The 26406-nt window shown below is 30.1% G+C and overlaps 3 protein-coding genes across 3 annotated transcripts; 2 read left to right on the top strand and 1 right to left on the bottom strand.

Annotated features, from left to right (window-relative positions):
• The first annotated feature begins 6970 nt into the window (after positions 1 to 6970).
• On the top strand, positions 6971 to 11523 carry LOC127257334 (geranylgeranyl pyrophosphate synthase, chloroplastic/chromoplastic-like). Its single transcript, XM_051283711.1, has 2 exons — positions 6971 to 7575; positions 10951 to 11523. Exons 1-2 carry the CDS (start codon positions 7029 to 7031, stop codon positions 11496 to 11498), a joined length of 1095 nt encoding a protein of 364 aa, XP_051139668.1. The 5' UTR covers positions 6971 to 7028; the 3' UTR covers positions 11499 to 11523.
• Positions 11524 to 17726: 6203 nt separating this feature from the next.
• Positions 17727 to 19527, top strand: LOC127257450 (geranylgeranyl pyrophosphate synthase, chloroplastic-like). The gene is made up of 2 exons (XM_051283882.1): positions 17727 to 18366; positions 18792 to 19527. The coding sequence occupies exons 1-2, from the start codon at positions 17814 to 17816 to the stop codon at positions 19343 to 19345; spliced, it is 1107 nt and encodes a 368-aa protein (XP_051139839.1). The 5' UTR covers positions 17727 to 17813; the 3' UTR covers positions 19346 to 19527.
• Positions 19528 to 20245: 718 nt separating this feature from the next.
• Positions 20246 to 24160, bottom strand: LOC127257336 (receptor-like protein kinase At5g59670). The gene is made up of 3 exons (XM_051283713.1): positions 24049 to 24160; positions 22214 to 22802; positions 20246 to 21039 (listed from the first exon to the last, which is right to left on the bottom strand). Exons 1-3 carry the CDS (start codon positions 24113 to 24115, stop codon positions 20433 to 20435), a joined length of 1263 nt encoding a protein of 420 aa, XP_051139670.1. The 5' UTR covers positions 24116 to 24160; the 3' UTR covers positions 20246 to 20432.
• Between the last annotated feature and the right edge of the window lie 2246 nt (positions 24161 to 26406).

The following is a 26406-nucleotide window of genomic DNA, read 5'->3' as shown; positions in this document are numbered from 1 at the left end:
GATATGAGTCATTAGTCGGCCGTACAGGACAAGGGCTCGCACACATGGGACGGACTATGGCCGATAACCAGGGGCAGGAATGTCAGCCCGTGACAAACTCCCCCACTTCAAGTCGCAAACGCCCTCGTGTGACGCTACTTGAGTGCACTGACGTTGTTTCTTACACCTCCGTATGCCTTCGGCATCAATTCGTCGACCCTTTCCTGCATACCCTTCTCTTTTGTGCTCACCAACAGCCAGCGAGGTCTTTTGTCATAATCCATGTGCGACCCAGCTTCCGCTGCACATCTCCACACACCATCCGGGACATCCTTTGTTGCCGCTTGTGCGATTTTCGTCCGATGATCGTCCTTAACGTGGTTTTTCCCTTACGAACAAAGCTCGGCCCTCTTGGCCCTTTCAACAACGTCGAGCATACTCCCATTCCTTGGAATGTTCAGTTACCTTAGAACATACTCTTCCTTGACGTACTCGGCAACGTCGGATTGTCCAGTTACCTTAGGACATGATCATCCTTGACGTGCTCCTGACATACTCCTTCACTCGAGACATGCACACTTTGTCGCTTCGTTCGCCACCAACGTCAAGATCTGCTCTGATACCATATGTAACGTGTCCGGAAGCTGACACGCCCGGCGCCTAGGCCACGTCTGCGCTGAGGCCCAGATCACCTGTCCCCTGTGCGCAACACGCCCGGGATATACTATATAGTATGGGAGAATCATGCGGAACTCGTACATGCACCAAGATATAGGTCATTAGTCGACCGTACAGGGCAGGGGCTCGCACACATGGGACGGACTATGGCCGAGAACCAGGGGCAGGAATGTCAACCCGCGACACTTGGACTCCTCGGCTCGCCTCTGACTATAATGTTTATGTATATTACATATTTTATTTTTGCAAATACTAGCTTCGTTGATATCTAAGGATCTCATTTGCAAAAATTTTTATATTGATCTTTAAATATAATTATTATATCAAAACGTAATACAGATTAACAAAAAATCGCAAAAGTATTTCAATTAGTGTCTTATAATACTAATAGATACGAGAATTTAGGATAAAAAAAAAATTAAAATTGCAAAAATACTTGCATTAATATCTATAATACTAATAAATATGCAAATTTAAAAAAAAAATTGTAAAAATACTTGCAAAAATACTTCCATCTCACAAAAGATTGAAATATTAATTTAATTTTTTTTTGAAAAAAACAAATAAATAATTATAGATACGAGAATTTAGAATACATATAATTAATAAATAATTAAAAATACATTAATAAAAATAATTATTTTATAATATAAATAATTATAAATTAAACTTAAAATCATTAATTAATATAATTAAAATTAAATAATTATAAATTAGAAAAATTAAAATGAAAATAAAGTGTAATAATTTTTCAAAAAAAAAAAATGTGATGTGGGACAGATAAAAATGGCAATATGAACACGGCAAATAGGACGGAATGAGTATTTTTTTTTATGAAATATTACATTCAATTTACTATTTAAAATAATTTTTTAAAAAAAAGCGCATGTTGAAAATAAAACGCTCGGAGGGTGTTTACGGTAGATATTTTGATTTTGAGTTTTAGATTTTGATATTAAAATTTTGAATTAAAATAGTTGTTTGATATGATATAAATATATATATGTATATTGATATGATGTTTTGAATGTAAGATTCACTTTTAATATAATATAAGAAATGAATTTATTCATTCTATTATTTTTTTCCCAAACTTTTTTTCAAAAAAATTAATATACTGCATATATTCATTATTTTTTATATTTTCTAAATAATTTTTTATACGTCACGTAAAAAAATTTTACTTTCCAATAATCTCATAAAATAAACACATTTAATTTGGTATATTTTAGCAGAAAAAAAATTAGAATAATAAAATTATTACAAAATCTTTCAAGTAAACTCACCCTAAATTTTTTTATTTTTTTTCAAGACACAAAATATTATATAAAATATATTTTTTTACCCATATTTACATAATATAATACTTCCTCAATTCCTTAATAATTTATCTATTCTTTTATTTTGGTCCGTCTCATAATAAAGTATCAATTTGCTTTTTTAGTAATTGTATTATCTACCTAATATTATAAATATCATTTCAATTTACAATATATTACACAAATGTTATTGTCTTTATATCATACAATACTAATAGGGTTAATTTAGTCATTTTATATTTATTTCCACTTTATCTCAATATAATACTAATATTTCTAAAACTTCGTCCAAAAAGTAAATGAATATATAGATATAAGACGGAGGGAATAGTATATAATATTCATTCACAAAAAAAAATATTAATATTCAATATAAAATAAGTATTATTTATTTGTTTGTCTATTTGATTTTTAGGTTTGGATTATTAAATACTCCATCATCCCACGGAAACGTTGTTATTTTCTATTTTTGTCCGTCCCAAAACAAGGTTACCATTTTCTAATTTAGTAATTGTACTACCTACCTAACATAATAAATATCCTTCAAACTTACACTATATTACACAAATGCCATTAATTTTATATTACACAATACTAATAAGGGTATTTTCGTATTTTTTACTACAACCCATTATAATACTAATATTCAAAAATCTACCTACAAAAAGTAAACGCACCGGACGAAGGGAGTAGTAAAATTTGAATACATTTATTTGATATTTTAAATATAAAAATAATTTTTAATATAACATAAAAAAAAATGACGAGTATAAATTAAATAAGTGTATACAAATTATTTGTTATAAATGAAAAATAGTATATTTTTTTGTAAAAAAATAAAATAAAATTGGTGGACAAAAAACTTAATATTTATCGAGAATCAAATTTGTTAATATACATTTTGTCATCTTTTTATCAAAAACATACAATATCAATTTTTTTAGTATATATAAGCCACGTTACATATTACACATAATCTCACATTTTTATATTTTATTTACGATCTCGATCACCGATTGAATTTATTAATTCAAATTGAGTTTAATCAGCACCATTAGTTAATTAAAATATTTATTTAATTAAAATATGTGGATTTAAATTAATGGTCTAGATTAATTCAAACATATATTAATTCATTTCTCAAATCAATATTTAATCTATTATTTATATAAATATTATTATATTAATTTTACATATTTTAGGCATAAAATGGTTTTTACATATCAAAACTTTTACAAATTATTATTAAAATATAATAATATTTATTAAATGAAAATAAAATATTCCCTCCGTCCCAAACATTTTCCAATATTTTCTTTTTGGTATATCCCAAACACACTGCAATATTTCCAAAATAGAAAATTATTAATTGTACTTAATTTTTACTCCACACTTTATCACATCACATCATCCAAATAAAATAAAATAAAATATACATTTCTCTGTCTATTACATCACCTAATTTTTAAATTATCCTATTTAATACTTCCTCCGTCCCAAAAGTATAGTCTTGTTATATTAGGCACGAGATTTAAAGAATATTGATAATACATTGGTAGTTGATAAAATGTAAGGATAAATGACTTTTTTGCCCTTGTGAGTATATTAGTGTAAAAAATAGTGGCAATTGTGAGATAGTTTTACGGTGATATGATTATTTATGGAAATGAGAGTATAGTTTTAGGACGAACAAAAATGATAAATAAAATTATTGTATTAGAACAGAGGGGTGACTACTTACCTAAAAACTCGTGCCCAAAATAAATATTGGACTTTGTTCGAGACGAATGGAGTATATTTTAGACGAAAAAAACAAACCCTTTGTAATTAATGGAGTGATGCACTTTACCCATTATGAAATTTATTACTCTCTTTTAGTTACTGTTACACATATTTCGAAGGATATGATTACTAAATAATTTAAATTATATTAGTAAAATTAATTATAATATAATATATTTAATTATAATTTAAATTAAGATAATAATTAATCAAATTAAAATTAAAAAAATTATTCTTTTTGTTTTAGTTCGAAGTATTTTATTATTATTTTTGTCTGTCTCATTTAAAATATATATTTCGTATTTTAATAAAAATAATTATAACAATAATCAAAATTAATTTATTTAAATTACAAATATTCAAATTTTTTACTTATTTTTATTGATTAAAATATTATTATTTTTTTAAATGAGACTAGAGATAATATATATTATAAAGTTAAAAATAAAATTAAAATATGTGACATACAGAAATAAACATTACATGTGAATCAGAAAAAAATATTATTATTATTATTTTCAACTATCCTTTGATTAGTAAGTGATTTGCGACAGACGTAATCCGCTATATATTACTCCATTATTATTATATTTTTATTATTAAATGACCACATATCGTGCACGCAAATGGGCTATAAATTGATTTGTCGGTCTAGTTTGCAGGTATTGGGCGATCTTCAACCCAGCGTCATTAATGGTGCTGAGTTAGTATATTTTGAGTGGATTATTTTTAATCCACGCTAAATTCAACGCTAATGTTGGTGTTGCATTATAGTAATGTCATTTTTTTTTTTGCGTTGTGTTATTTATTTATTTATATTTTAATTTTTTAGTTTTTAAAATTATAAATTTGATTTTTAAATTTCATTTCATTTTTTAAAATTTTATTTTAAATTATAAAAATAAAAAATTATTTAAAATAATAAAAAAAATTGAATATTTGAAGAATAATAGTAAAAAATGAAGTTATAGTTAAAATAAAATTGCTGTAGCAACTGTATATTTGGAGTTAAAACTGGATAAATAGAGTTGATGGGTTGGAGATGGCCTTAAATTCAGGCAGGAGTTTACCCAGTGCGCACTTTCGGGTAACGACTGCGGGTCCTACGTCATAAAAAAATAAAAATAATAATAATAATAAAAAGGTATAAATATGTAAACCCTAATTTTGCTTGAATTGGAAAATGGTGGGCACATCTGGCTGTTACTGATTGGCTACCATTAATTTTACTGATCATCATTATAAGAACAATTGTTACACTTATTTTCCCATTATTCTTTTAATTTTTTATTATTTCAATTCAAAATATGAAGATTTCACACATACGTTATTATTTTTTTAAAAGTATTTGTTACTTTCAATAAAAATAAAACTAAAAAATTATTATCTAAAAAGTTTTTATTGATATAAATAATAAAATTTAGATTTTAATAAAATTTAAAATTTAAAATAATTAATTAATATGATATACATAACAAGCTCACATTTTAAATGAAAATTTATTTTTAATGTAATATAAAAAATAAATATTTGATTTTTAAATATTTTTTAATATATTATAAATATGTAATAAACAATATAGTTATATATATATTTAATATTACAATTTTTAATATCGATAAAAATAACATTTTAATAATTGTATTTATTTAAGTTAACAGAATTTTTGCTTATTTTATATTTTTGTTCGTTTTACATTTTTGTTTTTAAGTTAACAAAATTTTTGCTTATTTTATATTTTTGTTCGTTCTACATTTTTGTTTTTAAGTTAACAAAATTTTTGCTTATTTTATATTTTTGTTCGTTCTACATTTTTTTTTTAAGTTAACAAAATTTTTGCTTATTTTATATTTTTGTTCGTTCTACATTTTATCTTATTTTTTTTAAAAAAATATTATACACTTTAATTATTTTTAAATTTTTAACCTTAATTTATAATTAATTTTATTATATTATAATTACTTTTACTAATATATTTCTATTTATTTACCATGGGTGGTTCGGTTATAGGATTTTATCAAAATTCTACTATTTATTTAAATTTTTTTCCTCAAAAACATCAAATTGAACACCTATTTTTTATTTTTATACTCCCTCAGTCTCAAACACCCTGCAACATTTCTTTTTTGTTTGTCTCAAACTTACTGTAATATTTCCAAATTTATAAATAATTAATAATATTTTTATACATATATTAATATAAATTTTACTTTATCACATCACATCACTCAAATAAAAAAAAAACAAATAATCATTTCTCTCTCCAATCACATCTTTTAATATCCAAATTATATCAAATTATCATACTTAATACTTTCCACCTAAATTCCCGTGCCAAATATAAATGTTGCACGGTATTTGGGACGGATGGAGTATTATATTAAAAATTAATTTTACATTCAAAACATCACATCAATCCTTATTTATACCACATCATATAACTATTTCAATTCAATATTTTTACTATTCAAATCAAATCTCAAAATTCAAACTTCCAAACAAACAGCATATATCTTTCTTAAATTTGTTGTCTACACTAATTAAGCGGTAGACAATATAATTTTTAAAAGCATATTCACTAAAATCAAATCAGAACATTCCAGAACTAAAAAATAGCCCGGGTCAACCCGCAAAAAAATAAATAAATAAATCGGACGTGGCCAACACTGCCACGGCTTAGACCATCCTCTCTGAGCCGACCAGATCCGACCCGACATTCAATTTATAGATAGAGTTGTAAAACAAATGTACAGTTCACGAGCTCGGCTTGTTTGAACTCACTAAGAACTCGTTCGTTAAGCTAAACGAACCGAATATTAACATAAATTTTGACTCGTTATGTTCACGAATGAATTCAAGCTTGTTCGCAAATGTTAGTATTTATTAAAAAAATTAAATTAATAATTTTATATTTAATAAATATACATATCTTTATGAATCGTATATTTCATTTTATTTTTTATTCAAATTTATTTATAAAAACTATAATTATTATTAACTAAATTTAAATTTTTTAAAAGAATTAAATAAATAAAATAAAATTTCTTTTAACGAACCGAGTTGCGTTGAATACAAACAAAAAATTTGTTAAATGAACCGAGGTAAAATAAAAATTTCAACTTGTATATCTTAACGAACGAACACGAGTTGAGCTTGAGTCCTTAGCTAACCGAACTAAAAAATGACAAGTTCGGCTCAGTCGTTTCCAGCTCTATTGATAGACAATTCATTTCAATATTTTTGTCCAAATTCCACAAAACAATCGAGACAATGGCATCAATGAATCTCATAGATCCCTGCGCCGCCAATTTCAGGCATCCGCCAACGCTCCAAACCTCCTTCGTCGGCGCCGCCGCCAGACTGCCGCCGTCTCCGATGAGACTGAAAAACACGGCCATTGCGTATTCCGGCGGCGTCGCGGCGGCGAGTCTGAACGAGCGGGAACTGAAAGTCGCCGGCGGTAAGGAGGGGCGGCGGACGACCTTCGACTTCGGCCAGTACATGGCGGAAAAGGCGGCGCTCGTGAACGGCGCGCTCGACGGCGCCGTCGCGATGAGGCGGCCGGGGGTGATCCACGAGGCGATGAGGTACTCGCTGCTCGCTGGCGGGAAGCGGATCCGACCGATGCTGTGCATCGCCGCCTGCGAGGTCGTCGGCGGCGATCCGGCGGCCGCCGTCTCCGCCGCGTGCGCGGTGGAGATGATCCAAACGATTTTGTTGATGCAGGACGACCTGCCGTGTATGGACAACGGCGACCTCCGCCGCGGCAAGCCCTCCAATCACAAGGTGTTTGGTGAGAAAGTTGCTGTCCTGGCAAGTAAGTACGGTGTCGTTTTGCTTGTAGGTTTTGAAGTAGTGTTTTTGAATTTGAAATATATTTAAATTTTAAATTGAAATAAATTTTATAATGTCTTCGGTTTTATTTACTTTTTGTATATTTGATTTTTTAATATTAATTATTATATCAAAATATAGTATATATTAACAAAAATTATAAAAATATTTCCATTAGTGTCTTGTAATACTAATAGAAAAATATTTGTATAAAAAAATTATACAAATATAAAAATATTTTTAATGTTAAGTACAATGATGCAAAAATTCAACGAAGTTGATATTTAAAAGTGGGAGTATATAAATTTATTTAATACTCTCTCGGTCCCAGAACTATAGTCTTTGTTGTGTTGTATACGGGATTTAATGAATATTGATATTATATTGATAGTGGGTAAAAAGTATGGGTAAAAAATTTTTTTGCTCTTGTGAGTGTATTAGTGTAAAAAGTAGTGACAATTGTATAATAATAATGATAAAGTAAGGGTACTTTTATAGTGATATGGTTATTTATGGAAATAATACTATTGTTTTGAGACAGACAAAAATAGTAAATAAGACTATTGTATTGGAACGGAGGGAGTATATTTTATGGATTGAAATTAATAGTATTACTTTTTTTTATTGAAATTAATTAATAATCATATTATATTACAAAACATGTACGTTTTCAATCAATATTCTCGTCCGCTTATAAGATTATATTTATCTTTTGCGCCATTATAGTTGACATTAAAAATGTCTTTATATTTATATAATTTTTTGTATAAATATTATTCTATTAGTATTATAAAATACTAATTGAAGTATAATTGTAATTTTTTCTTAATTTGTACTACATTTTTAATATAATAATTAATAGTTAAAGATTAAGGCAAAAAATAAATAAGAACCTTGGTCCGGAAAGTAGTATAATAAAAGATATAAGATGTTCATATATTCATTTTAATATAATTCATTTGTCCATTTCTAAGGTAATAGGAGTATTTGGTGTTTAGGTTGCTAATTTATAAATATTACTCCCTCTTTCCAATTAGAAGGTTGAGATTTGATTTTTGTGGTGATTTTTAAATATTAATTATTATATTAAAATATAATAAAAATCAAGGGAAAATGATAAAAATATTTTTATTAGTGTTTTATAATACAAATATAATAATATTTATGTAAAAATTATACAAATATAAGAATATTTTTAATGTCAATTACAATGACGAAAAATATAAATGCAAACTTATTAAGTGGACGGAGATAGTATTATTTTAATACTAGTTTGTAATAGTATTTATTTTTTATGTAAAAATATTTATGTTTTTATTAAAGAAAATTAATGATATGTAATTGTAATTTTTTGAATGATTAATAGTTATTAAAAATAAAATATATACCTTCATACGAAAAAAAAAAAATTGTAAATTTTAGAGTAAGACAAAAGAAGTATATAATATATATATGTTATTTAAATAATTTAATATAAAATATATTTTTTTTTTTTTGTTTTAATACCTAATAAAAAATTATTTCAAACTACAAATACAAAATAAAGGAAGTATTCGGCTTTTATTACTTTTCAAAATGAAATAGTTACTATCTTATGTTGGAAGTTGCGGAAAGGGGCGCGAAAGAGGTCCAACGCCTCCGAGTACCTTGCACAGCGGAACTGTGAAACGTTCGACGTTAACACAACTTTACAACGTAGTTGTCTCGCGGTTATAACAGAGGTGTGTATTCATGCACGCATCGATGGCTGAATAAGTGCAGAAAGAAAAACAACACACCAAGTTTGTTTACCTAGTTCGGTTTTCCAACCTACGTCTAGGGGATTCCAATCCAGGAGTCTTAACTAAACCAAACACTTGGTTTACACCATATAAGACACCAAACCGAACTACCCAACCTATCTTCTACCCAAGCTCCATTTAGTTTTACAAACTCTCATGGATTGGCTGTTACTCTACCGCAACAACTCCAGCAGGCCAACGACCAAGTTAAGAATAAGGTTGTTTACCGGATGAATATCTTATTCGGCTTCGACTCCAAGAATCCTTCTTCTCGTCTTCAATCCTCCATGGATGAGCTCTCTCAACATTCTAACAGGTGGAGAGAATACTTCTCTAAGTTCTGGTTGCTCACCCACGAATACAAACAAACATCCAACAAAATATATGCACAATACACAAAAGACAAAAGTTGACTGTGACAACTTTTGGGGCAGTGTGTTCAAGGTCATTTAATGCCATCCAGTATGAGAGGACAATACATGCAGCTTCTCCTGCACGTCCTTTGTCCAATGCATATTCATTTGTCCTATTCCATTGAGTGCAGAACACACATGATGCATCCAAAAGCTGTAACTCGGTCAACTCTGCAGTTGGCAGGTTTCCCGAAATGGTGTCAAACAAAACCTGCAACAACATCATGCAACTTGCTCATATGCCAAAAGTAGAAACAAAAGTGCTTGGCAATTTTGAATATGCCAACATGTTATTAATTTGGCTAAATTATTTTTTTAGTATTGTATATGACCTCTTTTATTATTTTAGAACTTTAAGTGGACCATGTCAGAAAATAGTTTTGTAAGTAAAATTTTTTCGCTAAAATAGTCCTTCAGTGCCGAACCGCCACACTGGCCACTTGTTGCTGACGTAGCGCCGGAGCGGCTAATATGTCATCGCCAAGTAAATGCCACGTTGGAGGACTGACTATTTTAGCAAAAAAATTTTACTTGCAAGACTATTTGTAAACAAATTCCATTTAAATGTTCTAAAAATGACAAAGAAAGTCATTATGGGACTAAAAAATAGTTTAATAAGACATTTTATATTTTTTTTTAAAAAAAATTCACATATCACTGATGTGGCAACTATATGACGAGTCGAGTCATAATCATGTCGGCAATGTCGGGTCAGCGTGGCGAGTCCGAGACCGAATTACTATATTAGCGAAAAAAATTTTACTTACGAAACTATTTTCGAACAGTGTCTACTTGACTTAAAAAATAGTTTACCTACTAATTTTATATATATATATATATATAATAATATATATTTATTAAAACCCTTTAAAAGAATTAATAGAAACACCTGGAAAAAAATATACAATAAAATACAAAATTAGTGTAAGAACAAAATTGATAGTATAAAATTACTTATAAGCAATTCCTACCTCGGCTTTGCTTGTTTTACTTTTGGCCCGTTTAGATAGAGGTTTTTGAAGGTTTCTAAAATTTTGAAAATTTAAAAAAAATAAAAAAATCAGTATTTAATTTAATGTTTAATGAGAATATTTTTTCCATCAAATTCAGGTTTTTTTTTGTTAGTATTTGAAAAAAAATAAAAAGTTATTTGTATCATGTCAGGTTATTCTTTGTTGGCCTTTGCATTCGAGTTCTTAGTGACAACCACAAAAGATGTCTCACCCGAAAGGATTATAGCATGTCTTAACGAACTAGCGAAGGCACTAGAAGGCACAGTGGCAGGACAGGTGGTTGACCTGAAACTCACCGGAAACAACGATAATGTGACACTTGACACATTAGAATTCATACACATTCACAAAGCCGCCATTCTAGTGGAGGCTTCAATGGCGATGGGGGCGATTCTTGGCGGTGGAAGTGATGAACAAGTGAAAAAATTACGTGTTTTAGCTCGAAATTTTGGGCTAACGGGTCAAGTGGTAGACGACATATTAGATGTGACTATGTCGTCTCAAAAAATAGGAAAAAATGTGGGTAAGGATTTGGACGCCAACAAGACAACATATCCGAAGCTTTTGGGGCTTGAGGGTGCTCGTAAATATGTGAATGAGTTGCACGAGGAGGCTAAGGAACTATTGAAAGAGTTCGATTTGGATAAGGTGGCGCCATTGGCCGCTATAACGGAGTACAATGCTCGTAGGAAGATTTGAAGTTCGAAGAATTGGAGTTATAGATTGGAACATGTATATATATATATATATATATAGGATTTGTTTTATTTTGATTTCAGATTATATTTTTTTACTGTTTAAAGTCGTACTGTTTTTAGTAAAAATATACTACTTTTGTCGGACTCTAAGGGTCTCATTTACTTTTTGCGTATCGATATTTGAATATTAATTATTATATCAATAGTAGTACAAATTAAGAAAAAATTGCAAAAATATTTTCATTAGTGTCTTATAATACTAATAGAATGACATTTATACAAAAACTTATACAACTATAAAAAAAAATTTTAATGTTAAGTACAATGACACACAAGGTAAATGTGACCCAGAGGCGAACGGAGGGAGTATTATGTTTTTCTCATGAAATATTATTTAAATAAAAATTTAGATTAAAAAAATTTAACCAAACAAATAAGTGTTTTATTATTTAAATTTTTTTTTCTCTCAAAAAATATCAAATCAAATAATTATTTTTTATTTTTTTTATTATACTATAAATTTATTTTGTATTCAAAATATCAAATTAAAATATATTTTTTTATCACAATCAACTATTCAAATTCATTTTATTACTAAAAAAAATTCAAACCCACAAACAAACACATATCTTTCAGGTCATGGTTGGAGCCCATTGTTTCAATAAAATTGATTCAATATTAATATCAATTTAGTATATAATATAGATATATAAATAATATATTTATATACAATTAATATAAATCAATTTAATTAAAATATGAAAACTTGAATTATATATGTACATTTGTTATGTTAGAAAAGATGAAAATAGAAAATTAAAGTAGATCCTAATATGAAAATATTTGAAGAAAATAATATTGGAACTAAAATCTATTGACAGCCAAACATACCTATAAATATTTTTCAAAATTCATTGTCTGCATTTGTCATTTGTTTTTCAAAATCATTGAATTAAAACAAATATAATTTTCATCTAAATTTTTTATAAAAAAAAAAAAAAAAACTAGTAGTTTTATTCAAATATTGTACTCCCTCGGTCCCAATACAATAATATTTTTTATTATTTTTATCTGTCCCAAAACAATAGTCTCATTTCCATAAATAACTATATCACTATAAAACTACCCTAACTTTTTCATTATTACACAATTGTCACTATTTTTTACACTAATACATTCGCAAGGGCAAAAAAATCTTCTACCCATACTTTTTACTTACAATTAATATAATATAAATTATTTTTAAATTCTGTATAAAACATAATTCATACTATAGTTTTTGGACGGATGAAGTATTAAATATCTATTTATAATATCAACCTTTCTTTCCACTGAAATTTTTATTATTTATAATTCCAAACTAATAGTTTGGTACAATTACCAAAACAACACACCCATGGAGTTTGTTGGTTATTGTCCCCAAAAATTTTACCACTCCCAATTAAATGTCTTTTATTTTAATTATTTTTTTACAAAATATAGGTATTAATTAATCTATATGTTCCATATATTTTTATGATGTTTATCTTAGACATTATATTTTAGAAATAATATTTAATAAATAATTAAAAAAATATACTACCTCCATCCCATATCTATATATCTATTTATTTTTTGCACGGAATTTTAAAATATTAATATTATATTGAGATAAAGTATAAATAAAGATAAAAAGACTAAATTAACCCTATTAGTATTGTATGATATAAAGGTAGTGACATTTGTGTAATATATTGTAAATTGGAAGACTATTTGTAACGTTAAGTAGATAGTACAATTACTAAAAAAAAATTAATATTTTGTTATGGGACGGAGGAAGTATTATTAAAAATAATTACAATATAACATGAGTAATTATAAATTAAGATTAAAATAACTAATTATTAATGTAATGAAAATTAAAAAACTAAAATTTAAAAATTTATAATATAGTTAAAATATATAAGACAGAGATATTTGACGGTGTTTGAAATTTAGAGGAAAAATAATGAGATTGTTTTATTAATCATCACAATAAGGAGCTACATGCAATACAAAACATACTCGATAGACTCAAATCTAACTAATCCAATCTATGGATAAGATCAAATCTAAATACAAATCTACTAAATCTAAAACTGAATATCTAAAATATCTCAACATCCCTTCAAACTCAAGTGGTATAACAGAAACCAACTTGAGTTTGATGAGAAATTTGAATATAAACACAAAAAGAAAACATAAATAAAATTAGCAGTTGACTCTCCACCCACCGGAGAAAAAAACGAGATGACTCTCCACCGGAGCAAAAAACGAGATGACTCCACCGAAGCCGAAAATGACATGACTCCACCGAAACCGAACACGAGATGACTCTCCATCGGAGCCGAACACGAGATGACTCTCCATCGGAGCCGAAAACGAGATGACTCTACCGGAGCCGAAACATGACTCCACCAGAGCTGAAAACGAGATGATTCCACCGGAGCCGAAAACGAGATGACTTCACCAGAGCCGAAAATGACATGACTCCACCGGAGCCATCGAAAACGAGATGACTCCACCGGAGCCAAAAATGACATGACTCCACCGGAGCTGAAAACGAGATGACTCCACCAAAGCTGAAAACAATAGGACTCCACCGGAGCCGAAAATGAGATGACTCTCCATATGAGCAAAAAACGAGATGACGCTCCACCGGAACTGAAAACGAGATGACTCTCCATCGGAGTCGAAAACCATATGACTACTAGAGCCGAAAACCGACAAATCGCAAACATTGGACATATCAGATCGCACGCAGGCAACAGACAAACAGCGGATAGATGACAGATCATAGACAGATTTCCGGCAACAAATAAGCAACGAAAGATGGCAGATCGCACGCAGCAACAGACAAACAACAGACATATGGCAGATCGTTTTAGATCGCTCGCAGGCAACAGACAAGAAGCGAAGATTTCAGATTGCATACAGACAACAGACAAGCAGCGGATAGATGGCAGATCGGAGACGAGACGAGACAGATTTGCAAAAAAACAACTTGCAAATGCATGATCTCAAAATCACAAGACCTTCGGGTACAATCCAGGTTGAATGTACCTGGAGAAACACGGGTTGGTAGGCTATATCTACGGCATGAGAAAGATAGGCTCTGATACCATGTTAGAAATTTAGGGAAAAAATAATGAAATTGTGTTATTAATCATCAAAATAAGGAGCTGAGTTTGATGAGAAATTTAAATATAAACGAATGTTTGGGAAAATAGAGTTTGAGTTTGGATTGTATTTGAATTTTGGAGTAAGTTTGATTTTTGTTGTTTCTTTAGATAATACGAAGGTTTGATTTGAGTTTGGAGGATTTTGATATGTATTGATTTGATATGTAATAATTATATTAAATTAAATAAATTAATTTTTTGTTAATAATATTGTTTTTTAATTTAAAATAAATTATTTTTATTATAAATATATTTTAAAAACACATTAAAAAAAAAAAAACCATTCTACCCTTTCCTCCTTCATTGTCATCCATGGTTCGCCGGATCGGCCGAGTCCGGTCCGACTTGGCCGATTCAGAGAACATATCGGATATTTCCTTTTGTCGCTCTCTTTCTCCTGTTGCCGTGCTTTTTTCCGTTTTCTACTCCTCTCTCAATTTGAAATCTGAAAAAAGAAATTGAAACTTGCTAAGAAGAAAACGGCATTGGAGAGGAATTGTGACGAATTTTGAGAGGATACCGCCTGCTACATGCGGTTGGGAGGGTTGGAGAAGAAAGGCGTTGAGGAAGAAATGCTTGTTGGGGAAAAACTGGATTAAAATAATTAGGTAATGACCCAAAAACCCAATTAATTTGTTTACTTTAATTTTTGGATTGGAATTAATATTAAGTTAATTTGATTAATTTGTTTATTTAATTTATTGACGTAATTGTTTTGGATTGTATTTAATTTGTATTTAATTTATACAAATTGATTTTTATTAAAAATAATATTTTAGAATAATTTATAGCAAGTAAAATTATTATTTAAAATTTATCATTATATTTATATATATATATAAATAATTGATTGATATTTGACCAATACATGGCGTCGATGCACCGCGATGTATTTGGAGTATTTGGAATGGTAAAGGCCTATCCGCGACAATGATCCGCGACGGCGAACCATGCTATCATCTCCTTGTTCTTCCTTCTTCTTTTCCATTATTCTTCTTTTTCTCCTCCTAAAAATTTTATGACAGTAGTCGCCTCTTCTCCAACCTTCACCGCTGCCCGGTGATACTTGCCGTTACCCTTCAACGCTGCGCCGTGCGCCAATGGTCCTCCTTTGGTGAGCGATTGCGAGGAGATGGACAAACGCAGACCCAAAGTCGCCCTCGATTAGCCGAGGGGGATCAAGGTCGCACGATTCGAACTGGCAATGGAGCTTTTGGTCGATGTAGATTTTGGCTTGTGTAGATGGGAGGATGAAAATCGATGATGATAGATGAGGAAGATAAAAAAAAACAAATAAACAAAAAAAACAAAAAAAACAAACAAACAAACAAATAAAGTAGGAGTGTAAAATGGTCCAAACCTACTTATGTAGGTGCAGAAGTTGTCGGATGTAGGCATACTCTCGCGCCCAAAATTGATTACACAGTAAAAGAACAGTAAGTTTGGGAAACTATGGCCTAAAAAATACGATATAATATAATATTTTAATTTTTTTCTTAAATAAATATATTAATTGTTTAATTTCTTAAACAAACATTAGGGGTATGTTTGTTTTGTGAAAATTGTTGAAAATGAAATATTTCTACCATGAAGTATAGAAAAATTGTGTAGAAAATATAAAAATAATGAATGTATATAGTGTATTAATTTTTTTTGAAAAATTTTCATGAATAGTTTCATAAACACCTAGGGGTGTGTTTGTTTGGGGGTTTGGATTTTGAGTTGGGTTTTGAATAGTAAAAAATTTGAATTTGAATAGTTGTATGATGTGATATAAATAAGTGTTGATGTGATGTTTTGAATGTAAAATTAATTTTTAGCATATTATAAAAAATTAAAAAAAATATATTTAATTTGATATTTTTGAGAGAAAAAAATGAAATGAACAGTATATTAAAAATTCAATCTCCAAACAAACACACCTTATTCATTTGTGTCTGAGTAGACCTTGTTATTGTCACAAGTTTTAATTCATGAATTGTAGAGAGATATTTATGTCACCACAGACAAAAACTAAAGCACGTGTTTTTTTCAGCCTTAATAAATAAAAATTAAGTATTTTTTATATAACCCAATTCGAAAAATCCAACAAACCATGTTTCAATCCATTCTGAATTATTTATACATATATATATATATGTATATATATAATTTTAGTGCATGATTCACAATTGTACTTTGAAAGACTGGTAAGAAAAATTGATATTAACGTACCATAAATAATATTTCGGTCTCATTTACGTATCACGTCATTACATTCGGACTTCTAATTTAAAACAATTTATTGTAAGGTCATCTCCAATCCATCAACTTAATTTATTCAATTTTAATTCTAAATATACAATTGCTACGGTAATTTAACTCCAACTCACAACTCTATTTTTAACTCCAAAAAAAAAATATTCTCTAAATATTCTATTTTATATATTATTTTAAACTATTTTTTATATTAAAAAATATAAATATATACAATTAAAATATAAAAAATTACAAATTAAATTTTATAGAAACTAATTTACAATTTGCAAAAATTTAAAAAAATAAATAATAAATAAAAAATAAAAAACTCCAAATTTGGCGTTGCTTTGTAGCAAACACCAAAAATGGTGTTAGATATGAAGAGGTAAATCTCCATATTTGGAGCTGCAACTTCAAATTTGAAAATGGTTTAAGTGGAGTAGGCTTCACCGGATTGGAACTCCGGATCTCCGTCTTTAACATGGGACACTAATAGAAATATTTTTATCATTTTTTTTTAATTTGTACTATATTTTTATATAATAATTAATATTTAAATATCAATATGTGAAAAGTAAATTAGATCATTGAAATAGGATGAAAATAATATATTTTATGGGTTATGTTTTAAAAAAATAATAATGTCAAAATGAATAAAAATTGGTTATATAAAATGATTTTTATTTTTCCAATTTAGTGAATGAAAATTTAGTGTGACCCATCGGGTGTTTCTGATTGGCTACAATTAATTCTGAGAATTCTCACTATTTATATATATACACATATGGTCACACAAATCCTATCTCTTCCCTCAGCCGACGTTTCTCCAAAATTCATTTCAATTTTTTCTATCCCAATTTCACAAAACAATTCCGACAATGGGATCAATGAATCTCGTAGACACCTGCGCCGCCAATTCCGCCGCCATTTTCCGGCCGGCGCCGCCAATTCTTCGGAGCGCCTTCGTCGGCGCCGCCAGACTGCCGCCGTGTCCAATCCGACTGAAAAAAACGAGCATTGCGCATTCCGGCGGCGTGGCGGCGATTCTGACGGAGGAGGACGTGAAACTCGCCGCCGGGAAGGAGGGGCGGCGGGAATTCGACTTCGGCCGGTACGTGGCGGAGAAGGCGGAGTTCGTTAACGGAGCTCTCGACGGCGCCGTCGTGATGAGGCAGCCGGCGGTGATCCACGAGGCGATGAGGTACTCGTTGCTCGCCGGCGGGAAGCGGATCCGGCCGATGCTGTGCATCGCCGCCTGTGAGATCGTCGGCGGGGACCCGTCCGCCGCCGTGCCCGCCGCCTGCGCGGCGGAGATGATCCACACGATGTCGCTGATCCACGACGACCTGCCGTGTATGGACAACGACGACCTCCGCCGCGGCAAGCCGACCAGTCACAAGATGTTCGGCGAGAACGTTGCTGTCCTTGCAGGTAGCTGATACGACGTCCCTGTTTCTCGAACTTAGAACAAAGCTATTAAATAAATATCTTTTCCGCACCCCCCTGTTCTTTTTTTTGTTAATTCCAACTCCTGAATTTTACTTATAGTAAATTGCATTTCTCTTTTCCGATGTAAGTAGGTAAGTCTTGATAAAAATAATTACTAAATAATTAAAAGATATATTAATAAAAATAATTATAAATTAAGATTAAAATAATAAAAAAATTAATTTTAAATTTTAAAATGTGATTAAAATGTATAATTATATTTTTTTAAAAAAAAAAACATATAATATAAGACCGACAAAATTAAGTGACACCAACAAAAAAAAAAAAAAAAAAAGTAACAAAATTAAGTGGCACAGTTAAATAATACTTCGTAATTTATTTATTGCTGACTACATTATACATTGCAGGTGATTCTTTATTAGCTTTTGCATTCGAATTCATAGCGACGGGGACTAAGGACGTGGCGCCGGAGAGGATCATAGCATGTGTCGACGAATTAGCAAAGGCGGTCGGGGGCGACGGTTTAGTGGCGGGGCAAGTGGCAGACATAAAACTCACCGGTAATAACGCGGACGTGGGACTAGACATGTTAGAATTCATACATATCCACAAGACCGCGGTGCTACTGGAGGCGTCGGTGGTAATGGGGGCAATTCTTGGGGGCGGAAGCCCCCAGCAAGTGGATAAGCTACGGATCTTTGCGCAAAAGATCGGGTTGCTTTTTCAAGTGGTGGACGACATACTAGATGTGACGATGTCGTCCGAAGAATTGGGAAAAACGGCGGGGAAGGACTTGGCCACTGACAAGACGACGTATCCGAAGCTTTTGGGAGTCGAGGGGGCCCGAGAATTTGCGAATAAGTTGTGCGAGGAGGCGAAGGAACAGCTGGCGGAGTTCGATTCGGACAAGGCGGCGCCGCTGGCGGCGCTGGCGGAGTACATTGGTCGGAGGCAGAATTGAAGGGTGGTTGTGATGGATTGGAATGTGTGTATTTTAGGTGTTGCCTTTTTTAAGAATGTTTGAATAATTTGGGAAAACATGTGAGAGAGATGATGTCGTTGTTGCCTTTTTTTTTTTTTTTAAGTGTGTTGCTTATGGGAATCAGACTGATGATGTTGCCAATAAATAAGGGTTTCTTCTTTTGTTTTTATGTTTTATTATTCATTTTTTATGTTTTTAATATAAATATGCTCTATTCGTCGTAAAAAATATGTCCGGATACGAGTTTTAAAAAAATAAAACTTTTTTAACGTATAAAGAAAAGTAGAAAAAACTTTTAAAAAAATGAAAATTAATTTAAATTATAATTTTTTTAAAAAAATAAAAATAAATTTGAATGACTAAGTAAATATTAATTTTTATAAAATATTATACATAAATTTATTATTTAAATTAAAATTAAAGTAAATACTAACCACAGGCTAAATTACCTTAGATTATAGGTGAGCAATTGTGTTTTGTAATTAGCTTGATTTTATTTAATTGAGAAATAAGTAATAAATGTAAAATTGGTAAAAATGTATAAATACATGGCCTAATTCTGAACAAAATAATTAGTAGTAATAGTAATAGTAATACTAATAATAAGTAGTAATAGTAATAGTAATACTAATAATAATTCAGAAAAAATTTATAGTAAATTAAATAATAATAGTACAAGGTATTAGGTTCGATCGAGAATTTACTCAGTATATACTTTTGGATAGCAGTTGCGGATTCCCACGTCATAAAAAATATATATTATAGTAAATTAAATAATAATAGTATTATCCTAATAAATTCATATTACGACAAAAAAAAAAAAAAAAAGAACGAGAAATTAAAAAAAAAAAAAAGAAACAATAGTATTAATATCCCTAGTTTTTGTGGAACGTGTGTTTGTATTTTGAAAGTAGAGTCAAGAGTTATCCCGTAAAGGAAGGTCTGGCAGTGTAGGGGTTGAACTAGTGACAACCCCGACGTTTTAGGTCACCTGTCACATATGATTCGTCTAGTGTGATTTTTACGTCGGAATAAAAAAATTCAATCACATAATCAAGCTCTAACCCTAATAAAAAAGTACCCCAATGATCAGCAGAACCTGCAGTACGATCCTCCCCACAATCCAACAACTAACCCTAAACCCATAACTAAACACCTCATGCCCCATCTCCATTGCCAAAAACACTTCCATCCCGTTCAACAGCGGGGGCAACGCCGTCTTCTCTCCGGGGGAAATCGTCAAATTCATTGTCCCACCGGAAACCGTCACCGGATACAACGTCACCACCTCGCCCGCGTCGTGCTCCTCCAAACCGACGCTTCCCATGAGCCATCCGTCAATGTAAATATCCATAATCCTCATGGGTTCGCGCACTTCTGCTGAGTTGAGGCCCTGATAGAAATACAAAACTACGTACACGGTCATGGCTGTGGTTGCGGTCGTATTGTCTGTCGAAGGGAATTCAACGGGCACGTAGATCGATTGTGAGGGAGCGGTGGGCGCCGGAGTTACGGCGGTGGTGATGACAGAGTCGGGAGGTACGTTTTCGTAAATTCGGCCGGTGCAAGCCGTCGAGCGTTCGAAGGTAAGTTGGCTGTAGTAGTCCATTCGTTGCGGCACCCAATATCTGTTTTGTGTTTCTTCGCAAGAGTTCGCCCACATCGACCACGGCCTACCCGGTCGATTGATTCAATATTCAAGTATTCAATAGATCGTTATAGAAATTATATTAATGAGCATATAAATCTTGTTATTTAAAAATAAAATTGAATTTTCAACTACACTTCTAGATTTGCAATATGGAATAGCTTCCAAATTTGTATAAGGAGTTAAAAAAATATAGATATATGTAAAAAGACATAACAAAATGATAATTTTATTATTTTCAAAAATAAATTAGTCGTAGTTATATTTTTTAAAATATATATTTTACGCTAAAAAATTTAATGAAATTTGGGGTTTGGGTTGGTGTCCCTCCAATTTCTCCTTAGATCCACCATTGTACACTATTTATTGTTTTTCAACTAATTAATATTTAATACTCCCTCCATCTCAAAACTTTAGTTTTGTTGTGTTTGATAAAGAATTTAAAAAATATTGATATTATATTGATAGTGGGTAAAAAGTATGCGTAATTGCCTTATTAGTGTATTAGTGTAAAAAGTAATGACAATTGTGTAATAATAATGAAAAAGTAATGGTACTTTTATAGTGATATGGTTATTTATGAAAATAAGACTATTGTATTGGAACAGATAAAGTATTATTTAATTTACCATTTATTTAATCTAACAAAAATTTAATACTAATTTATAAGGTAAGCTTCGTAATTGACAATTTTATTATTTTAGTCTTGTAATTGGAGCTTATCCCAAACTAATTCGGTAAGTGAAATTTTTTCACAGTTTTCATCATCGGGCACCAGAGATGCTTGGTCTAGCGGACACGTGGTCTCCGGCAAACCACGCGGGTGTCATGCAGGCATTTTCGGCGCCGAATGACAAATTGTAAAAATAATTCACTTTCATAGCTAGTTTGCGATATGTTCCAATTATATGATTAAAATGATAAAGATGTCCAATTATGAGATTAAAAAAACAATTCAACCTAATTTTTATGGAAAGATTAAAATTCCCTCCATACATATAAGTTTTTGTCTTAAATAACATAATGCATTTATCATTAGTTATGTGGTACTATTATTTATAATTATTATTAAAATTTTAAAAATATTTTAAAATTTAATAAATATGCAAATATATATACATTATCAAAACATAATAATAATAATAATAATAATAATAATAAATAATAATTTGGGATAGAAGTTGCATATATGTACTTACTCTACAACTTGGTTGTCGCCCCCAAAATTGAGCCGGCTTACGAGCCGATAAGCCGTGCCTTGCGTCATTTTCCGGTACATCGGCGTCTGATTATAACTCATCCCATCCAACGCCGTCGCCTCCAGCGACGAAATGAACGGCCGGCCGCCGTCTTTCCGGCCGACCAAGCACACCGTTATATTATCGTTTCTCGGCCAGTACACCACCTCCACGAACGTCGGCGCGCCGCCGGAGGGATCGACGGCGGCCAACGTCTTCCCGGCCAGCTGCAGGTCGAACACCGGCGGCTGCGACTTGCCGTCGTAGTTGGCGTAGTAAAAGCCCCCCCGGAAAAGGAAACTGTGAGTGGTGGCCAGCGGCAGCGGGTAACAGATCGGGTCCTGATTCTCGCCGCCGGGGAAAGTTCTGAGGGTGGCGAGGAATTCCGGCACGGCGGCGGTGGCGCCGGAGGGGAGTTTCTCGGCCTTGCCGGAGTCGGTGAAGAGGCCGCCGTCGCGGAACCATGAGTCGTTGTTGATTGTGTTAATTAGGGCGCCGTTGCCGTCGTCGTTCACTCCGCAGTCGATGCGGAGGTGATACAGTTTCGTGTCTGCGAAAGCAGAAGTTTTAGGGATGACAATTAATGGATTGGGTTCAATAATTAAAAAAAAAAAAAAAAAAGAATTTGGATTATTATTGTATTAAGAATACTATTTTTTAATTTTATTCGTTCCAAAATAAGAAAATTATTTTTTAATTTAATAATTATACTATATACTTAACATAATTAATATCTTTACAATTTTCAATATATTATACAAATATTATTACTTTTATATCACTCAATCTAATAAGGGCATTTTTATCCTTTTTACTATAAACTAATATAATACTAATATTTAAAAATCTACGTGCAAAAAGCAAAAGTTGCTCATATTCTGGGAACGGATTTAGTATTTTACTTTCTTTGTTCAGTTAAAAAGGTAAAGTAGTACCCCTATGTACCATATCTATCTGTCTATTTTTTTTTTTTTCACGGAATTCTAAAAATATTAATATTATATTGTGATACAGTAGAAATAAAGGTAAAAAAATAAACTAATCTATTAGTATTGTATGATATAAAGGTACTGACATTTGTTTAATATATTGTAAATTATAAGGGTATTTTTAATGTTAGGTAGATAGTACAGTTACTAAAAAATGGAAATAAATATTTTGTTATGGAACGGACCAAAATAAAGAAAAAATAGATAGATTGTTAAGTGACAGATGGAGAATTATAGTAGAAAATTTAGCAAAAAATTGAAAAAAAAAATAAAAAAATGTATGATAAATAGAAAAAGTAAACAATAGATATAAAATTGTGAGTGGATAAAATTATTTATTATGAATAGATTGTAAATAAATTTAGTGGATAACCAATATTTATACAACAACCGACGATATATAGTTATATATGTTTATATAATACTTGTGTTAACATATAATCAATACAAGAATTACTAGTTATGATCATATTGAAATTAAATCAACATATAATAATAAATTCAACTAATTGTTTAATATAATATATATTTTTATATATAATTGCTATAATTATTATTGAAAATAATAAAATTATATATATATACTCCTTTTGTTTCATAACAAAGTATTTATATTTTTTTTTTAGCAATTGTACTATCTATTTAACATTAAAAATACTCTTACAATTTATAATATATTACACAAATATCATTATCTTTATATCACACAATACTAATAAAATTATTTTAGTCAATTCTACTTTATGGGACGGAGGGATTATGTAGTAATGTAAAGAATGAAATACAAAAAAGAAGAAACATACATACATGGGAATGAAGCTGCACCGGCTCCAAAGGCAAATGCGAGAAGCAAAATCACTGCTAATTTTTCCATATTTTAAAGAAAATTAATTTCTAACAATTAATGCTTTCTCCGAGGACTTGATAATGTAATACTGTTCTTCATCCACATATATATATATATATATATTACACGACAAAGTCATGTGTGAAATTACATATGATCCCGCGAACAAAACAAAGTTGAATTGAAATTTCAGAATAAACGTGTTTGTTTGTATTTTTGGAGTTTTTGTGACTTTGTTCTCTTTCATATTTGTTTCACTTTTTTACTTTGTAATACTAATATGTACTCCCTCCGTCCCATAAATATAAGGCAAAATTGTCTATAATTTCCTTGTGGTTTCGAAACTCAGCGTAAATTCTCCTTCTACTTTAAAAATTGCATGGTACCCCCTTATACTTTAAAAAACGTTGCATGAAACTCTACCACTATGAAACTTTTCTTATGTGATAAGAAGATGATTTTCTATCTATATGTTTTGCATGGCAGGGGGATTTTATGCAATATTTTTTAAAGTATAAGTGAGCGTCATTCAATTTTTTAAAGTAAAATGGGGATTTATGCTGAGTTTCGAAACCACAAAGTGGTTTCATGCAATATTTTTTAAAATATAAGGGGGTATCATGCAATTTTTTAAGTAGATGGGAAATTTACGCTGAGTTTCGGAACCACAAGGGAGTTATGGGCAATTTTGCCTAAATATAATTTTAATTGGATCGGGTACGAAATTTAAGGAATATTGATATTATATTGGTAGTTGATAAAAAGTATGGATAAAAGATTTTTTTGTTCTTGTGAATGTATTAATGTAAAAAGTAATATGGTTATTTATGGAAACAAGACTATTGTTTTGGGACGGACAAAAATGATAAACAAGATTATTGTATTGGGAAATAAGGAGTATGATTTTCTATAAAGATCCTTTTCTTTTTCCTTTTTCTTTTTTTTTTTTTTTTTTTCTTTGAGTGTGTTTTATTTGTGGGGTTTTGATTTTGAGTTTTGGTTTTGAATTGAAATAATTGTTTGATATGAAATAAATATATATTGATGTATATTTTGAATGTAAAATTATATTTTAATATAATATAATAAATTAAAAATAAATATTTGATTTAATATTTTTTAGAGTAAAAAAATATTGAATCAGTAAAATCAAAACACCCTTTATTGTTTATTTATTCCATTTGTAAGGGAAGTGAACATAGATGCAAAGAATTTTCCCAATATTTTCAAATGGTTTTTTTTAATCATAATTACATTTTGTAAGGATTTGAATAGAAAGAAGTGTTAAATAATATTTAAAATGGCACTACATATATATATATATAAATTAAATTGAATGTTATTCACAAGAAAATATATACTTTATATCTATTTACTATTTTAAATTATCAACAACAAATATATTCCTTGTACATTAATAAATGTCTTTATATTTCATCTAAAATTATATCATACAATTCTCTATTAATTAAAAATAAAAAATAAAAAATCAATGTTATTTTAGTTAATACACTTACATAGTTACATGTTAATTATCACATAAAATATTATTAATGTGTTTATTAAATTAAAAATTATAAATAAGTCCTAATGGAAAATTTACCAAAACACATATAAACAAATACTCTCTCCGTCCCTTAACAATGTATCTATTTTTTTATTTTGGTTCGTCCTATAACAAAGTATTTATTTAATTTTTTTTAGTAATTGTACTATCTACCTAACATTACAAATACCCTTTGAATTTACAATATATTACACAAATGTCGTTACCTTTATATCATACAATACTAATAGGGTTAATTTAGTATTTTTATTTTTATTTTTATTTTATCTCAATATAATACTAATATTTTTAATATTCTGTGTAAAAAATAAATGGATATATAAATATGAGACGGAGAGAGTATTTATTAATTAAGTTAGATCATAATGATATACATGAAACGATCACATCATGTATTTTCAATATTTTCAAATAATAATTACAAATAGAATAATCAAAGGGTAAACTATTTTTTTAGTTCCGTAATTTGACCCCTTATCATTTTAGTCCCGTAAGTGAAGCCTGCCGCAAATTAGTCTCATAAGTGAAAAATTTTCGCTGTTTTAGTCCTCCGGCGCCGGAGATGCCCGCGTGGCTCGCCGGATGTGAAGTGTCTGCCCGGTGTCGCTGATCTGGCGGAGACGTGAATTTTTTCTTTTTTAATTTATTTTAAAACTTATTTTAAATTTATTTTAAATTTTATTTGTATTTTATTTATTTTTTTATTTGGTCCAATTAAAAAAAATGAAAAATAAATAAATAAATCCACGTG

The sequence above is a fragment of the Andrographis paniculata genome, unplaced genomic scaffold (genome assembly GCF_009805555.1).
Source record: "Andrographis paniculata isolate CXL003 unplaced genomic scaffold, ASM980555v1 Contig57END, whole genome shotgun sequence".
Lineage (NCBI taxonomy): Eukaryota > Viridiplantae > Streptophyta > Magnoliopsida > Lamiales > Acanthaceae > Andrographis > Andrographis paniculata.
Note: the sequence above shows the minus strand (reverse complement) of the source record. Positions and strands in the feature narration are given on the sequence as shown.

Coding starts and splice junctions, on each gene's coding strand:
- LOC127257336 (XM_051283713.1), bottom strand. CDS start 24,115: ATGGAAAAATTAGCAGTGATTTTGCTTCTCGCATTTGCCTTTGGAGCC. Junction 22,803..24,048: donor CGGTGCAGCTTCATTCCCAT/GTATGTATGTTT, acceptor CTGCTTTCGCAG/ACACGAAACTGTATCACCTC. Junction 21,040..22,213: donor GGCGACAACCAAGTTGTAGA/GTAAGTACATAT, acceptor TCGACCGGGTAG/GCCGTGGTCGATGTGGGCGA.
- LOC127257450 (XM_051283882.1), top strand. CDS start 17,814: ATGGGATCAATGAATCTCGTAGACACCTGCGCCGCCAATTCCGCCGCC. Junction 18,367..18,791: donor GAACGTTGCTGTCCTTGCAG/GTAGCTGATACG, acceptor TATACATTGCAG/GTGATTCTTTATTAGCTTTT.
- LOC127257334 (XM_051283711.1), top strand. CDS start 7,029: ATGGCATCAATGAATCTCATAGATCCCTGCGCCGCCAATTTCAGGCAT. Junction 7,576..10,950: donor GAAAGTTGCTGTCCTGGCAA/GTAAGTACGGTG, acceptor GTATCATGTCAG/GTTATTCTTTGTTGGCCTTT.